General features: G+C 45.1%; 1 protein-coding gene across 1 annotated transcript in view; it reads right to left on the minus strand.

Moving 5' to 3' along the window:
* Positions 1-19,510, minus strand: part of ANTXR1 (ANTXR cell adhesion molecule 1) — a 206,645-nt gene that overhangs the window by 75,047 nt on the left and 112,088 nt on the right. Inside the window, exon 14 of the mRNA XM_029604035.1 lies at positions 16,129-16,170. Within this exon, the coding sequence (XP_029459895.1) occupies positions 16,129-16,170 (42 nt within the window). The remainder of the gene's footprint in view (positions 1-16,128; positions 16,171-19,510) is intronic.

Genomic DNA, 19,510 nt, shown 5'->3' on the forward strand with positions numbered 1-19,510 from the left:
GCAGATAAGATGCTTCTCACATTCTTCCACTTCTTCCACTGCTCTACAGAACTCTGCCTGCCTAGGGTGATAACTCTGTCAAAGGCTTCAGCTTTTGCACACATTTGTGCAAATACTGTACTATGTACCACATAAGCTGCAATATGAGTGCACAACAGGAATCCTTGGAAACCTTTTCCCCAAATGCATCCAACACTTCTGGATTCTTCCCAGGAGCTAGGTTACAGTGATTATATGTGTGCTTTGCATGCTTCAATGCTAACTACATTACCACAGAGTGGAGTGGTGGTATGGTAGCTGGACTACTTCAAAACTTAGGGAGATCTGTACTCTATATTTCACATCAAGCTTGAGGGCGACCGGAAGACATAACATGAGAACTTGCCACATCTTCATTTGGAGAACCTTGAGGAAGCTACGCACTGGAATGGATGCAGAGTCTTCTAGAGGTTGGAGAAACTTTAGAAGGCAGATATCTGTGGTTTTTGCTCTTTCCTAACACCGATGGACAGCGTCTTCTCTAGCTTATCCAAAAAGTAGCTAAGATCTTCTGGAGAAAATGCATGCTGAGGAAAGTCTGGCAGGGAATCTGAAGGAATCTCTGTGGAATTGTTATTCTGGTGGACCCTTGGACCGAGGGGGACTTGGCGCTGCCTGTGGGGAGGAGCCCCACAGGCCCCCATCATCAGTAGGCGAGGCAAATGAGGAGCAGAGACGCCGCTGGGGCTTCACCACTACCAGCCCACATTCCCTTTAGATTAAGCACTCAGGTGCCGGGGCTGGCCAGACTTACGTGGGGCCTCTGCAGAGATGGAAGTCCAAGAGAGGGTCAAGAAGCAGTAGCACAGACCAAGTCAGGAACCAGCTGCGAAGCTCATAGTCAGTATCCAGACAAGGGTCATGGCAAGCAGCGTAGCTCATAGTCAGTATCTAGATGAGGGTCATGGCAGGTGGCTTAGCTTGTAGTCCAAGTCTGGTCCGGTCAAAACCAAGGTCAATCCAGGGACAAGGAAGGACCTCAGGAACTCAGGAACTGGCAATGCACATCTCTGAAATGATAAGACCTATTGCCAAGGCAAAGGCTGGAAGCAGGATCCAGCCTTATATAGCCCCTAGGAGGTGATGTCATTGGAAAGGGCTGGCAGCACTTTCCCATCATGGGCCCTTTAAATAGCAGAGAGAGGCATGCGTGTCACCTAGGAGGACATCCAGTGCCAGAGGAAATCAGCAGCATCCCAGCCGCGGAGAGGGGAAAGTTGGTAAAGTTGGCCTGGCGGCTCGGGCTTGCGGAGTTCACGTCGGGCTGGTGGCTCGAAGTCAACAGAGTGGTGTGACGGCAGCAGCTCCTTGCCACTGCCAGGGAACCCGGACCTGTTTCTGCCACAGAGCAGCGGTGGGTGAGTGAGACTGGCCGCAGAGCCCTTCTGCCGGCAAGCATAACAAGAATCCTTCTCCTCTAACCATGGAGGTTGGCTGAGTCAGGAACCCAAACACAACAAGGGAGACCAAAGAGGAGACCTCTGCTGATCAGAGGGGGAAATAACTGATAGCAACTTAAATGCGCTAACCTCACTGCTTTTCCTTCTGATCCGTGAAGGCACTCCTTGGAAAAGGTGAATCTACCACCTCAGGGCAAGGATTTACTCCCACCACTGGAAGCCCCTGAGTAGCCACACTGTGTTATAAAAATTCCTCTGTTTTGGACAGGAGAGGTTCTAACCTCCCTCTTGGGTCTTCAGAGAGCAAAGAAATTCTTCACCAGCTCCAACAGCTGGGCTCCTGCTGAGGGACCCTTTGCACTAGAGCAGGAGGAGAGGCATGCTCTTCAGAAACCCAGATTGGTTCATCTTCACTAAGGGTTGCCAACACTGGTGGCACCAAGTAGGCGCTCAGAGCCATTGTGACTGTGACCGAAGAAGTGTCAGGTTCTGAGGTACTCCATCCTGGTTGCATCAACACCTCTTGGTGCTGGCGCCAGTAAAATCTCCTTCTGCATTAAAGCCCTACTTTCCATGCTGGTGGAACTCTTGTGCTTATGCACCAAGATGCTCTTCCCCAATGAAATTGAAGGAGCCTTAGCATGCCACATTGAGGGGACTAACTTTGTTTTGGAGCCTGCGCTCCATGACAATGAGATAGACAGCGCTCTGGTCAGAGTCGGATCTGGATAGAATATATGGCTTGGCACCATGGAGACCTTCTGTGCCATAAGGATGAGGGCACCTGTGCCGAGGAGGCTATTTACCATCTTGGAGTCGAGGATGGGTCCGCTCTGATAGTGCCTCACTTTGACAACACTATCTTCTTCTTTAGTGCTGAAGAAGATGACCCCAGAAGGGATCCGTCACATCTTTTAGATGCTGTTCTCAGCCCTTCGGCTGCCACCACAATCTTCTGCACCACAATCAACTCCTGATGTATGACAGATCCAGGAATTGGCACCATAGGGGGAAACCCTCCTGGACGTGTGAAAGAGAAAGAGGGTGTGGGGGAGAGGAAAGGGAAAAGAAGAGAAGATGATAATGAGGTTGACACTGGGGGATGGGGTGGGAGGAGAGGGAAGGGGGAAGGCGATGATGATGCCATGGGGTGAAGGAAGAAAGAAAAGAAGGGAAGAGAAGGTGAAAGTTCTGGGGAATGAGAGAGAGAGGAAAGGGACGGTGATGATGCCAGGGGAGTGGGGGAGAGGGAAGGGAAGGTGATGTTGCTACCAGGGGAGGGAGGAGAGAAAGGAAGATGATGATGCCATGTTTGGAGAGAAAGGAATAGAGGGAGAGAGAAGGTGATGGTGCCATGGGTGTGGAAAAATGAAAGGGTGGGTGATGAGGCCAAGGGGTGGGGGAGAGGGAAGGGAAGGGAAGAGAAGGTGATGATGGTGAAGCTGGTGTGTGCCAAAATGAAGTGAATCCTGTGCTGAGTGTGCTGCGGCACAGAAAAGGGTGGGAACTGCTGGCATCACTTATTTTTTCTATGCCAATTTTCTGACTTGTTCACATATTTTTGGCTTTGTTAACATTTTTCCCTAGATTTTTGCTTGATAACTTTTTTCCCAACTGTGTAGAGGCGCCATAATGATAAATAGCTTTAATAATAAGCAGGCTGATGTTTTTGTACTGTAACTGTTTCTAGACCTGAGTGCAATCTGCATTTGGGTTATTCTTGGCAAATGGAGGAAGAGCAAATGTTTATAAATACAGCTGGGGTTAAAACCCGGGCTCATTTTTAGTGTGGATTTTCTTTTACTCACATGCTACAAAACCGTGGGATGCAGTGAGCTAATGGCATGCAAATGGCCCAGAAGTATAAAAAACGTGCGCTACATGGAAAAGCATGCTAAATATGTGAGGAATGCTGAAAAATCTGGTAAAAGCAAGTGCTGGAAACTGCTACCTTGCTCCTTATTGCTTGGAAAGCATGGCCAGTTTGTTGGTGCTCACGCCAAAGAACTTGCATTTTGATTTTATTTGCCGTGCCTTGCCAAATCGGCCTTGTATGTGAGATTGTGCCCCAAATGCATACTATTCAGCTGTAGGTGCCGTCTCAGACTGCTTATGTTTTGATTTTTGCCCACTGAATGTATCTAGAATAGCACAATGCTTCTCCTAGCAGCATGATTAAGCCTTAAGATGTCTTATTTTTAAAAGGGACCACACAACATCAGCTAACAGCAGTCAGACTGCTGGAGTGCAGAGTTTTCATCGCTGTCTCACAGCCTGCCACGTCAATCGTCCTGGCTTACCGGAAAATCAAGAAAACCTGCGACTGTAGCTGCCCGTCCCAGGTACCTTATGCTTTAATGATGTAACTTAAAAGCTTCCTGTCATAGTATATGTGGAGGGGTAGGGAGGAAGATGAGAGCAATATAGGTGCAATCTATTGCACCCATTACGCTTTGGCATGCTTCATTCCCTGCCACCGTGTCTGCTCCTGGGGATATTTCCCTGACCCGTTTCATCATGGCCCGCAGTACCTGACTGAAATGCCTTGAAAGTGATGACTGGTTCCTTCCGTCCACTATAGCCACTGTATTTTGGAATGAGTCTGTGGAAAGAAAACACGAGGCACACAAGCCAGGTATGGCACATCCACGATCATTTAGAGGGTCAATACCATTTCTAATTGCATTTTAGAGAGACAGACTTGCACCGGAGCTCAGTCTGTACCTTCAGACCACATCTGTCTCTGGTAACCCTAGCAGTGTTGTAATACACGCGGCCTGCGGGTGGCTCGAGCTAGGGCAGCCTGATCCTCTCGCTCCCTTCTCTCTCTTTGTTTAGTTTTATTTATTTATTCCTCTTAATATACCGCCTTTCTATAATAATCAAAGCAGTTCTTCAATAACGTGTCTTCTTTCTCTCTCAGCCCTCCCTCCCTTCTTTGTTCCTCGGTTTCTGCTGCAGCTACATGTAAATCACAGCTGGACACCACCACACTGGGTACAGCAACAGAATAACACGGCCACCAGAAACATGACTTAACTTTTACTCTACCTCAGACCCAGAAGTTAAATTCCCAGCGTTAAAATGATGTGCGCTAAGCATTGCGGAGTAATATAATAATTAATACCTTCATTAACATGGAATTTGCATGTATCCGCGCTAATCTTAGCTCTGAGTTTTTTCAGGGCTAAAAACTCAATTTAGTGCCTGGGCTAAGTTAACGCTGAACATGCATGCTAAAACATGAGATAAAACCCACACTAGGGTCAGCGCACTTTATTGCATCGGCCTGAATAATAATAAGAGACCACTTCAACAGTATTAGCCTTGATCTTTCCATGGATATGTTAGAGCAATAAACAGGGTTGCCAGGTGATTCAAAGTTGTCAAGAACAGCCTGAACCAGTCTCGCTTTTGCCCCACTGCATCTGTGGCTTTGTAGTTCTGTTCTTCCTGGAGGAATTCAAACTACAACCATAACATTCTCCTCACACGTCTTACTGAAATTGGAATATCTGGTTCCGTACTATCCTGGCTCATGTCGTACTTCAGTGATTGAACACAACAAATCAGAATAGCATCTACAATTTCTTCCTGGCATCTACTTCCTACAGGCATGCCCCAAGAATCGGACCTGTTGGCCACTCTCTTCAGTATTTACCTTTCACCATTATAAGAACATAAGAACATAAGAAAATGCCATACTGGGTCAGACCAAGGGTCCATCAAGCCCAGCATCCTGTTTCCAACAGTGGCCAATCCAGGCCATAAGAACCTGGCAAGTACCCAAAAACTAAGTCTATTCCATGTAACCATTGCTAATGGCAGTGGCTATTCTCTAAGTGAACTTAATAGCAGGTAATGGACTTCTCCTCCAAGAACTTATCCAATCCTTTTTTAAACACAGCTATACTAACTGCACGAACCACATTCTCTGGCAACAAATTCCAGAGTTTAATTGTGCATTGAGTAAAAAAGAACTTTCTCCGATTAGTTTTAAATGTGCCCCATGCTAACTTCATGGAGTGTCCCCTAGTCCTTCTACTATCCGAAAGAGTAAATAACCGATTCACATCTACCCGTTCTAGACCTCTCATGATTTTAAACACCTCTATCATATCCCCCCTCAGTCGTCTCTTCTTCAAGCTGAAAAGTCCTAACCTCTTTAGTCTTTCCTCATAGGGGAGTTGTTCCATTCCCCTTATCATTTTGGTAGCCCTTCTCTGTACCTTCTCCATCGCAATTATATCTTTTTTGAGATGCGGCGACCAGAATTGTACACAGTATTCAAGGTGCGGTCTCACCATGGAGCGATACAGAGGCATTATGACATTTTCCGTTTTATTCATCATTCCTTTTCTAATAATTCCCAACATTCTGTTTGCTTTTTTGACTGCCGCAGCACACTGAACCGACGATTTCAATGTGTTATCCACTATGACACCTAGATCTCTTTCTTGGGTTGTAGCACCTAATATGGAACCCAACATCGTATAATTATAGCATGGGTTATTTTTCCCTATATGCATCACCTTGCACTTATCCACATTAAATTTCATCTGCCATTTGGATGCCCAATTTTCCAGTCTCACAAGGTCTTCCTGCAATTTATCACAATCTGCTTGTGATTTAACTACTCTGCACAATTTTGTGTCATCTGCAAATTTGATTATCTCACTCGTCGTATTTCTTTCCAGATCATTTATAAATATATTGAACAGTAAGGGTCCCAATACAGATCCCTGAGGCACTCCACTGTCCACTCCCTTCCACTGAGAAAATTGCCCATTTAATCCTACTCTCTGTTTCCTGTCTTTTAGCCAGTTTGCAATCCACGAAAGGACATCGCCACCTATCCCATGACTTTTTACTTTTCCTAGAAGCCTCTCATGAGGAACTTTGTCAAACGTCTTCTGAAAATCCAAGTATACTATATCTACCGGTTCACCTTTATCCACATGTTTATTAACTCCTTCAAAAAAGTGAAGCAGATTTGTGAGGCAAGACTTGCCCTGGGTAAAGCCATGCTGACTTTGTTCCATTAAACCATGTCTTTCTATATGTTCTGTGATTTTGATGTTTAGAACACTTTCCACTATTTTTCCTGGCACTGAAGTCAGGCTAACCGGTCTGTAGTTTCCCGGATCGCCCCTGGAGCCCTTTTTAAATATTGGGGTTACATTTGCTATCCTCCAGTCTTCAGGTACAATGGATGATTTTAATGATAAGTTACAAATTTTTACTAATAGGTCTGAAATTTCATTTTTTAGTTCCTTCAGAACTCTGGGGTGTATACCATCTGGTCCAGGTGATTTACTACTCTTCAGTTTGTCAATCAGGCCTACCACATCTTCTAGGTTCACCGTGATTTGATTCAGTCCATCTGAATCATTACCCATGAAAACCTTCTCCATTACGGGTACCTCCCCAACATCCTCTTCAGTAAACACCGAAGCTGGTGCTCTCTACGTTTGTTCTCTCATATAGATTATATGCTGAGGATATTTAATTTATTTTCCTTCTAAGTCTTCCTGGTTCACTGCCATCCATTTTGCCTCACTCTGCTTGTCTTCCATTAAAAGTTGGCTCTCACCACAGACTGTCACTAAATCTTAAAAAAACTGAAATATTAATTTTGGGATATCCATCATATCAAGTTCCTTCTACTTTTGCCTATGACAACCAGAAGATACACATATCTCAAAAAGTTTGTAACTTAGGTGTCATCTTGACCCTTCTCTATCTATGCAAGCACATATTAAACAGTGGTTCAGATCTTTGCTAAACTCAATCTCCTTCACCAGCTCAAAACTCTCCTTGATCCAATTGATCTTCAGGACAGTTCCTCAATCTTTAGTCGTCACTGCCCTTGATTATTGTTATTCATTATACTTTGGCCTCCCACAGAATACAATTAAACCTCTTCAATTCATCCAAAATACTGCTGCATGAATGGTTACCAGTATTAATATCCGTGAACATATTTCTCCGACATTACAAACACTTCCTTGGTCACCAATATCGTGGCAAATCCACAACAAGATAGCCATCATAATTCATACCCTCCAGAATAATTTAATCTCACCTTGGATCAGTTCAGCTCTAAGACTTTACATCCCTACCAGCACACTTCAATTCTCCAATCAAAATCTTCTGGACATTCCCTCTCCTCGTATGGCTTGTCTCTCTTCCACAAGAGAAAGGGCCTTTTCAATTGCTGGGCCTACAGTATGGAACTCTCTCCTTCTTCTTTACGAAGCATGAAAGACACCAAGGAGTTTAAAAAGTCCTTACAAAACATTTCTTTTTAAGGTAGCTTTTTCAGTGCTGCAATTCTTGATTAGCTCCTCAATACGACTGATTGATTTCTAATTTTATTGTAAAGCAGGCTGTACATGTTATTTGGGTTTATTTTATGTATTTGCTTATTTTTTTTATTGTGTATCTTCCTGTGTACCCCACACCAAACATTGGAGAGAAGGGGAAATACGTGATTTTAAATAAAGAAAGAAATAAAATAAAATGCAAGTCCATAGAGGCACTAAGGGCAAAACCAGGACCGGCTCAGTCCGTTTCTGATGACCTGGGGGAGGCAGAGCAAAAGCAGCATCAGACTTTACACAAAGACATTCCACAAAGATTGGGCCTAACCAAATAACTATCAGTTTTAATGAGAATTTTCCAGTGTTTTCCGGTCGCCATGGTGATGTGGGAGAAACTGCCAATAAATATGTAGAGTTAACAGCTGAGTGCAGAACTCAGTCTCGCATTCTTGCTCTGCTCCAAGAAGATTCTGCTAGCATGACAATTCCAGATTAATTCATACAGCTTTCTACCCCGAGCTTTGCTGAATTGGAAGGGGTCACCTCCATCCTTCTGAAGGGTAACCAGCTGGGAGCAAATTCTGATTGTGTCAACAGCTCGGCACAAGGACTTACTAACGGGATATCACTGGGCCACCAAACCACCTTAGCTGACAGAGTGCTATGATTGCCCTCCTCCTTCTTTATAACACCATCCTTCAGAGCCAAATTTTGATCTCATTATTATAAAAAGGAGTTGATATAATGAAGGGGGTATGCTAGTCAAGGATTATTGAATACCCTCTGCTAAGTCCTGCATCCCCCTCTCTTCGCCCCCTGTCCAGAGTGCCCAGCATCCCTTCTATCTCCCGGCCTAACATCTCTCCAGCCTTCTCCCCCCAACATCCTCCTCTTTCTCTCCATCAGTCCCCTGCTCAGCACGGCAGCATCACCACAATCTCTTTTCTTTGCAGGGCCCAGCATGCTCTCCCTTTCCACCTCATACCTGCCCAGAATCCTCTCTCTCTTTCCACCCTATTCTCACCTGTCGAGAATCCTTTCTCTCTTTCCACCCTATTCTCACCTGCCCAGAATCCTTTCTCTCTTTCCACCCTATTCTCACCTGCCCAGAATCTTCTCTCGCTTTCCACCCTACTCGCACCTGCCCAGCACCCTCTCTCTCTCTCTCCTCTACCCAAAATCCTCTCTTCACAATTCCCTCGCCCACCTAGCTTTCCTTGTGTCTCCACCCCCCACCTTTACCCAGCATCCATTCCCTTCTGTCTTGTGGTGCTGTGCCTTAAAAGTGGATCGGCGGCAACTGCAGGATTGCAGGGGTTTTGCTATCCCCCCGCTCCCCCAAAAATATTTTGGCTTCCTAGGTGACCATCTGTCTAATGGAAGAACCAGCCCTGCAGGCAGAGTGGCTATTAAGACCATGAGAAATGTAAATGTAGAGACCCTTTGAGGTCTTCACTAGACGGCCCTAGCTCCCAGCCCATGGTTAGTCATCTAGAGAGGTTTACCATTCCTAATATGCACCTCCGCCAAGGCTTGCTAGAATGTGTAGCCTTGAGTCCATGGCGGGGGGAGGTGGGGGTTAGGAGTGAGGAGAGGGAGGCAGTGTAGTTTTGCTTTTGAGAAGGAAGGATGTGGGTCATTGTGCTCTCCATAGTTAGGCCCCAGTTTAGCAATAGAAGGGAGAGACACTGCCCTGCCAGTTCAGGGAAAGAGAGGGAGACAGAGAGTTTTGGTAATTTTTCTTAAATTAAAAGCTAGGATTTTTGCTATTTTGTCCTGCTCCTTCTGGGAGACTGCGAACCCCTCCCAAGAGGCACAGGAAGGACCTGTACAGCCCTTCGACCCATCAAGGGGAGGCTGCGGTGCCCAGCCAGCGAATCCCCCTTTCAGTATTTTTCTATTTCACGGGAAGGAAGGTACTTCTGCTGCCCCCTTTCTTTACCCAGTAAGAAAGCTATTCTTTCAAAGAGGAGTTGGAGAAGACCATCTGGAGACCCCAATTCAATTCCACGCTGGGACAAGGGACACAGGCAGATGAAGATCGGGAGTGCCCTTCTGGAAATGAGGTCCTGTGGGGAAAGGAACATCTGCCCTGGTTAGGATAGCCCAGCCCCTTGGGACAAACATTCACCCCACATCATGGATGGATCTCAAGTTCCAAGCTTCAGCACAAAGGGACACTTCCACAGAGAGATACATCATTTAAACTTGCACTACACCAAAGACAAGGAAGCTGGAGGTATATGGACATTTTATTTATTCACTTTATGTTGCGCCCATCAGTCACAGGCAGCTAAGACCTATGCTGCTCACCTCCTTTCTCTGTACAGCTCCACGTCTGGGCAGAATGGCGGCCTCCGCTTCCACACGCCGACCCTCATGGCGTGCCCAGGACGGCGTGGGCGCTCCTGGCAGCCATCTTTTATCCGGGATTATTTAGGCACACGTGTGCGCGCCTGCCACCCTTTTAACTACGTCATGGCGGGAACCTCAGGGGCATCCCCACCGCATGACTTCACCTGCTCACAATACTTAAACCCAGCTGACCATCTGAGCTACGAGTTAGCAAGGAATCTCGTCCTGCTAGTTCCGCTACTCTGGGACTTCCTCACTGACTACTGAGTGACTCAGGTACCCGCTCCTCGGGGGCCTTGCTGCACTCAGGGCTATCTGCTCCTCAGAGAGCCACCTCTCTCTCTTCTCATTTCAGTGAGTTCCTGCATCATTCTCATCTACTACGGCCAGGGGCGGATTGGCCTATTGGAGGATCGGGCATCCCCCGGTGGGCCGATCGCTCCAGTCACGTGGTCTGCCGTGCGTGGCCGGGCCAGAGCCGTGTCAGCAGACCACGTGACGTGTCCTGGGCAGCGAATACCCGGGCCGGTCTGACATCGTGAGTCAGTCACTGACTATGGCTGATCCTGCTCCAGTCATCCTCGGGACTTTGCTACCTCTGCCTCTACCTTCCGGTGTGAGTACACTACCTGTGGCACAGATTCTCGGGTTACCCCGCTTGCGGACCACTACCGGATCCATCATATCTTGTGCATTCCACCAGTGGCTTCCGGCCTACCCCACGCTGCTGATCACTACCGGGATAGCCTGCACAAGCAAGCCAAGAATAGGTATTCACCGGGACTCTTGGCAGCTAATTCCAGACTTGTGTGCTTTGCTTTACAGGATTTTCTGTATAATAAAGTTGTTCTCCTATTGTATCTCTGCTGAGACCTTGCCTGTCAGGGTAAAGGCCCACAGGGTTCCTGCCTGTGGGCGGAGTCTTTGCTCGCCTCGACTCAAGGGCCCAATATTAAGTTCAAGACACACCAAACATAACACTTTACTGATTTTTCTACAATCGATCTCAGTAAATATTAATTTGAACACCCATCCATTGAGTCTTGCCTGTTTTGTCCAGGTCCCTGTCCCAAAAAGCAAGGGTAACACACACAAAGAAGGTTTTCAGCGCCTGGGCCAAGAAGATTATTCTTGTCCCCCATAGAGAAGAATCCCCCCTGGGAGTCGCGGACAGGACAAAGGAGCTAGCCCACGTAAATAAATTCTTTTATGGTTCTTTGGAATCATAACTATTCCCTGAAAAAATGTTACATAAAGGGGTTTAAAGGGGTTAATAAACGTGGATAAAGGTGAACCGGTAGATGTAGTGTATTTGGATTTTCAGAAGGTGTTTGACAAAGTCCCTCATGAGAGGCTTCTAAGAAAACTAAAAAGTCATGGGATAGGAGGCAATGTCCTTTTGTGGATTACAAACTGGTTAAAAGACAGGAAACAGAGAGTAGGATTAAATGGACAATTTTCTCAGTGGAAAAGGGTAAACAGTGGAGTGCCTCAGGGATCTGTACTTGGACCGGTGCTTTTCAATATATATATAAATGATCTGGAAAGGAATACGATGAGTGAGGTTATCAAATTTGCGGATGATACAAAATTATTCAGAGTAGTTAAATCACAAGCGGATTGTGATACATTACAGGAGGACCTTGCAAGACTGGAAGATTGGGCATCCAAATGGCAGATGAAATTTAATGTGGACAAGTGCAAGGTCTTGCACATAGGGTAAAATAACCCTTGCTGTAGTTACATGATGTTAGGTTCCATATTAGGAACTAGCACCCAGGAAAAGGTTCTAGGTATCATAGTGGATAATACTTTAAAATCGTCGGCTCAGTGTGCTGCAGCAGTCAAAAAAGCAAACAGAATATTAGGAATTATTAGGAAAGGAATGGTTAAAAAAACGGAAAATGTCATAATGCCTCTATATCGCTCCATGGTGAGACCGCACCTTGAATACTGTGTACAATTCTGGTCGCCGCATCTCAAAAAAGAAATAGTTGTGATGGAGAAGGTACAGAGAAGGTCAACCAAAATGATAAATGGGATGGTACAGCTCCCCTATGAGGAAAGGCTAAAGAGGTTAGGGCTGTTCAGCTTGGAGAAGAGATGGCTGAGGGGGGATATGATAGAGGTCTTTAAGATCATGAGAGGTCTTGAATGAGTAGATGTGAATCGGTTATTTACACTTTCGGATAATAGAAGGACTAGGGAGCATTCCATGAAGTTAGCAAGTAGCACATTTAAGACTAATCGGAGAAAATTCTTTTTCACTCAACGCATAATTAAGCTCTGGAATTTGTTGCCAGAGGATGTGGTTAGTGCAGTTAGTGTACTGGGGTTAAAAAAAGTTTGGATAAATTCTTGGAGGAAAAGTCCATTAACTGCTATTAATCAAGTTTACTTAGCTAATAGCCATGCTGTTAATTGCATCAGTAGCATGGGATCTTCTTGGTGTTTGGGTACTTGCCAGGTTCTTGTGGCCTGGTTTGACTTCTGTTGGAAACAGGATGCTGGACTTGATGGACCCTTGTCTGACCCAGCATGGCAATTTCTTATGTTCTTATGAGAGAGCTCCAGGACTCACTTGGTACTGCACCTTACTGGAAGTAGGGAGAGCACCAGGGGCTGCGAGGGCCTTAAGAAATTTTTGTTACCTTGCCCTTCATCCAGCTCTGTTACAAAATGGTAATTAAAGAAATTTATATATATGCCCATGTGCTGACTATTATCCAAAGTTTGCTCCAATTGGGTCACAAGCTTTGAAGCCATTTCACAATGTACTTTTGATGGAGCTGGTGACAATTAAGGCAACATCTTTATAAAGGAGGGTGACAGAATAGTTAAAGATGGGAACCAATACTGGGCAAAATGCTGTCTAAACCTGGAAGCTTTAGTTTCTGTGAAACAATCATATCAAGTAACTTGTGCAAGCAAACTCACTAAATTCTTTTCTGGTGATCTCTTGGGGAATGTGTCACATTCATAATACAGTAATGCAAATTCAAGAGACCTCAACTTATTCTCAAGTAACACCTTTTTCCTGTCCTGTCTTCATCCGGTTCAGAAAATAGAACCTCAGAGAAAATGTCGTTCATCTCCAAAGAACAATGTATATGTTAGGAATGTGAAGGGTATCCAGTTGTTAATGGAAGCTGCAATCAAGCCGTATCCAACCAGAAATACTTGCAAATACATGCAAGTTTTCGCTCATGCATATTCATTGTGGATATCCTGAAAACCTGACTGGCTGGGGGGGGTCCCCAGGACAGGGTTGGGAACCACTGGACTAGAGCAAGTGGTGTGAGAAAGTAAGAAATACATGATACTGCCAACTAAATGACAGCACCCAATGCAGTTGTGTGGTGGATTTCAGCCCATGGTTTTAATGCACAGATTAAAATTTTGTTTAACGCCAGATGCAGCAAGCTAATGCTATGCTAATGCATTGGGAGTTTAAAAAAAAAAGGTGCATTGAATGAGAAAACATGCATTCAGCACAGACCAAACGAACATTTTAACTCGGAAGGGGGGTCCCTTGAAACACGGGAGAGAAGTTTTTCCTGCTCTGGTCAGATTCAGATATTTCATACTTATCCAGCTATCTGGCCCCAGTTTGCACTGTCACTTAGCCGCATATCTATGGACGTTTTGGGCTACCTGGCTAGAGCACTGTTGTGCTGGTTTTAAGTGCCAGCCCAACAGTGCTGGAAACGACTCCACCTCCAACCAGAGCAAAGCTTCCAGCATTAACAAAACGTGGCCTAGGGCCAGCGCACCTCTCTGCTTATTTCCCTTATTTGCATGGGATTTAAATTTCTGAATGCACCTTTTGTGAGCATAAAACTCCTTGTTGCATCAGCAGGAAGGTTTACACTCACAAAGCGTGCATTCAAATACGGGTAAAAGCTGCATCGGCTTGTGAGAGAAAATATCTTCTACCGCCTGTGTCAGCTTTCTTATGGACTCTGGGCTACCTGAAGTTATTATAGAAACAGTCCCCAGAGCATCACCACTGGGACCTTTTGGAATTTTACATGGATACATTAGAATCTAGAAGTTGTTCTCCAAACGTTTTTCCTTCTTGTGATGCCTGGTGCGAATGAGCAGTTTGGGAAACTTAGTGGAATTTGGGGTCGGATCTGACAGGGAGCTTCCTGAAGCAGTGAATATTCACCAACAAATAAAAGTGAATACAATTGTCGACTTTGACCTGGAGAGAAAATGATTAACTCAGCCCTCCAGCCATGTGGTCCAGGCAGCCAGAAGGGGCATGGCAGGTCATGTGCATGTCACCTGCACTTCCTTCACGGGGAACCATCACACTGTGCTGCTCTTTTTCCGGTGCCTGATATAAAGAACACCCTCTGTCAGCTCAGGGATGCAGAGCAAGGGTGAAAAAAAAAAAGCATGAAAAAGGAAACATTCTAAAGTGGGAATAAAAAGGGAAAAGCAAAACAGAAAATCTAACAAGAGACAAATAAAGTAGTTTTATTCCCGTGTTAGACTTTTCAAGTTCAAATTCCTATTCCCTCAGCGATAACAATCCCAACAGCAAAACCAACTCATAAAAAAAGCAATGGTATTTCTGTGGACAGAGAGATCTATCCTCAGAATATCTCTCTTATGGCTGTTTCCTATTACACAGCACATATATGAGGTACAATATGTTTTCTCTTGTGTACAGCAGTGTAATTGTTCCCTGAATTCTCTGGGCAGCAGGAAACAATCTGGAGCGTGCTTTTCAATATCCTGGAGTTATTTAAGGACATCCTCTAGTCTAAGGGGCATTCAATGCCTCTAGTTTTCCTTTGAAGGTTTCTAAAAGTTGAAATAACTCAAAGGCGATCACCCTTACAACCATAAGACATGGAGTAGGGAATGGGTGGTGAAGTTGGGGAAAAGATATCTGGGAAGGGGACAGAGAGGAGTTGGTGTTGGGTGACATAGAGGACTTTGTGGGCACATCAACCCAAAATAGACAAATCTCAACTGAAGCAGACTGGATGGGCCATTTTGGTCTTTATCTACCATTATTTACAATGTTATTAATTACTATGTAAGAGGGCCCCTTCTTGGTCTGATTTTAATTCACAGATTGCGAATGGAGGGAGCAAGCACAGAAGACAAGTCAGATTACACGGAAGCAATTTGTGTCCTAGCCCTGTAATCAGTACAACATGCATATTGTGCTTCTCATTGCACATGGACAAAAAGCCTTACATGCCAAGAAGCACAAACCATGCCTTACAATCCTCCTTCAGTTGGATGGCAAGGCTCAATTAGTGTTAAGGAATGGGTGTCTGCCACCTTTCCACCAAACGTGGACATCTTCTGTAAACAGTACAAAGGTCGTGCTATGCACAGATCAATCTTTTGCTTACTGTCAAGTATGAATTATGGAGCCCAGGGTGAAACGAGAAAGAGGAAACTTAGTTAAAGCAGAAAACTGACAGAAGTTGTACCATTTGGCCCATGTCCTCTGGCATATGGTAATGATTACCAACAGATGCCTGCCCATTTGTAAATATCTCCACAATTTTAAAAAAACATTACTGCACTTCTGGTCCTTTTGATTTGCAGTTTTTAAAAAAAAATAATGTTTTTGTATTATTTAAAGAGGGCCCCACGGGTGAATATGCAATTTTTACATAAAAACTATTGTGCACAATTTAGCTTAGTGCAGATGGCCGGATGATAGCCCTTTGAGGTGGAAGGGGGGATAGATTCAGGATTAATGTAAGAAAGTATTTTTTTTTCTGAGCAAGCATGATGAGTACATGGAATAACTTCTCAGAGGCCAAAGGTGGTAATAGAATGCAAGAATGTGAAAGCCAAATACAGAGGAACCATAGTGGTAGGAAAGCGGCCTTGCAGTCATCACCTGCTGCCACATCCTCTGTTTCACTGTCCAAGTGCAATGCACCTCTCCCAGTCTACTGTCACACATTTCTAGAGAAACCTTCCCTCTCCCATGCTGCTTTAGATAAGCTGAGTTGATAAAACATTGTTCTTACCTCACTATCTGATTCCAGTGGTGGTGGAGGCTCCTTTATAATCTGCCAGGGACAAAAAACACAGACTTGATTAAAACATTCTTCCTGGCGTTCCTTTCATCTTCCTGTAGGTCCGAGTTTAAGAATGACATTGCATATCATCAAAGTTATCAGAAAAATATGGCTATGCAACATCCTAAAATTATAGCTCAGTAATCTGTTAACTGCAGCTCATGGCAGCTGTACCAGACATAAATATCTTCTATCCGTTTCCAGCACAAGATTGCTATGTTGGCATCCAAAGAGATCCATGCACAACAAAGTGATGCGCGTGCCCACTCTTCTTTCAGTACTGTGTGTTTGGAACGGATCATACCAGAGTTCCTAATGTTTATTAATGAACTTCTTGCCTCTCTGGAAAACACCCACTCTTCGGTAGACAAGAATCCATGTCTTAAAACCCGCGGGCACGATTCAGCAAAGCTCAGAGCTCCTCCTCTGTGAGGACTGAATTACCTTTCCAGGGCAGGGCTCAGATTGTTAGTGAACCCCTTAGACAGGTCAGGGGTGAGGCACCCTTACAGGGCCAGTCCCTACCAGCCCACTAACGAGTCTTCTTTGAGGTGGAGGAGGGGGGCTTTGGGGGCAGGAGGCACGGTCTGGGGTTCCCCCTTAGACCACAAGGTTTTCTTTTCTTGGCAGGGGGGTCCACTAGACCCCAGGGATTATGGATTTAGTTGAGGGATGGGGGTTGGGGAAGATCTGATGGGGGGGGGGGGGGTTTGTTACGAGGGGTCTGGGGGTGGGAGGGGTTAAATTTGAATCTAACGGGAAAGGTTAGAGTGAGAGGGGGCTGGAGCGTTGCTGCGCAAGCTTTTCTATTTTTTGAAACTTTTGTGCCTGTGCCACCTTGAAAGGTGGCAGGCGGTTCGATGGGGGTCTCACTAAAATCACCAGGCAGGTTTCTTTGTGGAAGAGGGGCAGTTATTTTTGGGATGACAAGCTCTGTACAAGGCACCCTGGAGACTTCAGGATTAGTGTCCTGAGGTCCCCAGGAAATAATAACTGCACCTCCTTCAAATGCGATAAAAAAAAACAACAAAACAGCTGCATTACTGTGACACCAGCTGTATTACTGCATTTGCACTTGTAATTAGCTGCTTTGCATGTATTAGTTAATTTTATACATGCAAACCAGCTAATATAAATAGGGGGAGGAAATCTTTTAGAATAATGCATGAAAAACACTATTTAATGCACATGAGTGCACCCTGCTAAATGTACCCCTAATTCGTAACTGAGGGTGAAGTGGCTTGCCCAAAGTCACAAGGAGTGTCAGTGGGCGCAACGGGATTTGAACCATGGCTTCCCCGGTTCCCAGCATGCCGCTCTAACACGAGGCTACCCCGCTACATTTGTTAGGACAATATGATCATGTGCAAGTGATATTCTACAATCAAAGCTGTGGCAAGGCTTCATTAAAACATTCAATAAATCATTTCTGATTACAAAATAAACATTGGAGAAGGTGTTGAGTTTGCTGATCAGCGTTCCCATGGAAACCGTGGACGTTTATCTGGGTCTGTTGGTATGACTTCACACATGAACTATGTAACAAGAAGTTAGCAAGCAGCTGGACAATCATTTGGCTGTGTCCTCCAAGATCAACATGATGTGATGCAAAGGTAACGTTAATAAATGACTGTGTGCCAAGTTATGCGTCCCAGTGCTCTCCAGCACCTCAGCAGCTCAAACCTGACTGGAGAGTGGGATGAGCCACACAGTACAGCGTGACAGCGCAGCTTAACTTTCAGCTCTCTGCCATTTGGGAGTCACAAGGGCTGGAGCTCTCAGAGGTGAAAGAAATATTGCCAACTGCTAGAGCCAGGCTAAAGGACTGGACAACATTAGGGCCGGAAACGGGGCCTAAATCTGCCAGACCATTTTCATGCAGAGTTTTGAGATCATCTTTTGCCCCCAGGATTTTGTTTGCTTTGCAGCTTCTGGAAGGGAGAATATTCTAGAAAACTAAAACTGCAAAAACGGATGGAAAAAACCACAAACTTCTGGGGAACTTTTCGCCCAATTTTGAAATTTTGTGGTGACAGGGAAAGTCCCAGAAGGGGTTTGCTGTACAGTTTTCTTCTATAGAAATGGTTCACCCTTCCAGATGTTTTAGGAAATAACAGCGTTGGACCAAAGATGCACAGCTTCTAAACTTTGTAAGCAAATTGACTTGTGGGCTCTTTTGCCTTTTTTCTTTTGAGCCACCCTCGCCTGATCCTTAAATCTGGCCTGTTGGCTTGAATGCTTTCCTGTTTTATTTTTCCAAGTGTTCTCTAGAGCTGTGCAAAAGGTTTGACAGCAGGAATGGCCAAATTCGTACGGTCTGAGAACATTCACGGAGTCTTCTTCAGTGAAGAGATTTTCCATAGCACAATCTGGGAAGTTCTTGTGCAGAACTGAGACGACTCACAGGATTGTAAAAGGCTAATTTCGGGGATCAGAAATCACCAAAAGCCCAAACTCCCAAGCACCAAGTCTAAAGTTGTGTTCTAAAAGGGACTGGTAACCAGTGCAACGTTCTTAAAGCTGGCATGAAATGATCATTTTCTACTAATTGAATGTCTGAAAAGTCATAGAGGTCTCCCATGGCCTCTAAAAGCCTTGGAGCTGTCATTTCTGTTCTCTTTCTAAATTTCTGAATAATCGTACAGGAGAATTTTAAAAGCCAGTGCACATCAAAACCGGGAAATGTAGGCACAAGTTGGGCCGGCGGGTGACAACAGGGCCGGTTCTAGTTTTTTGCTGCCCCCCCCCCCCCCCCGATTCACTCAGTGCCTGCCCCGGGCCCATCAAATAAAGCCCAGCTCCGTCCTGCAATCTATATTTTTAAAAACTGACATGCCCCCCCCCACACCCCACACCCCAGAACCCATGCATAGGGAAGGGTATTAGGTACCCTAGGCAAACCTTACAGCCTTGCACCCCCCCCCCCCCCCACACACACACACACTCCCACACCCTTTACAGACACACACAATTAAATTATGCATTTATAACAAACTTTACATGAAAAAGAACATTCAAAAGTAGAGTCTGCTGAGGCCAAAATATCACTTACAGCATGCATATTATATTTACATGCACTCCTGTGGTGCCAACCTGAAAACTCTGCAAAAAAGACACTTGGAGCTCCTATGGAATTAGACTTTTTGTAATGCGTGTTGGGTGTGGGCTTGGCTCTCAGAAAGCCATGAATAAACGGAATTACCATTACAATATAGTAAACGTCCCATACCAAAACAACCCTAACAACCTTATCTATGAAAAGGCAACACTGCCCATATTACACCAGGCCCTAGAACATCAATAAAAATTAGGGAACCAGGCTGCTATAGAT

The sequence above is a fragment of the Rhinatrema bivittatum genome, chromosome 5 (assembly GCF_901001135.1).
Source record: "Rhinatrema bivittatum chromosome 5, aRhiBiv1.1, whole genome shotgun sequence".
NCBI lineage: Eukaryota > Metazoa > Chordata > Amphibia > Gymnophiona > Rhinatrematidae > Rhinatrema > Rhinatrema bivittatum.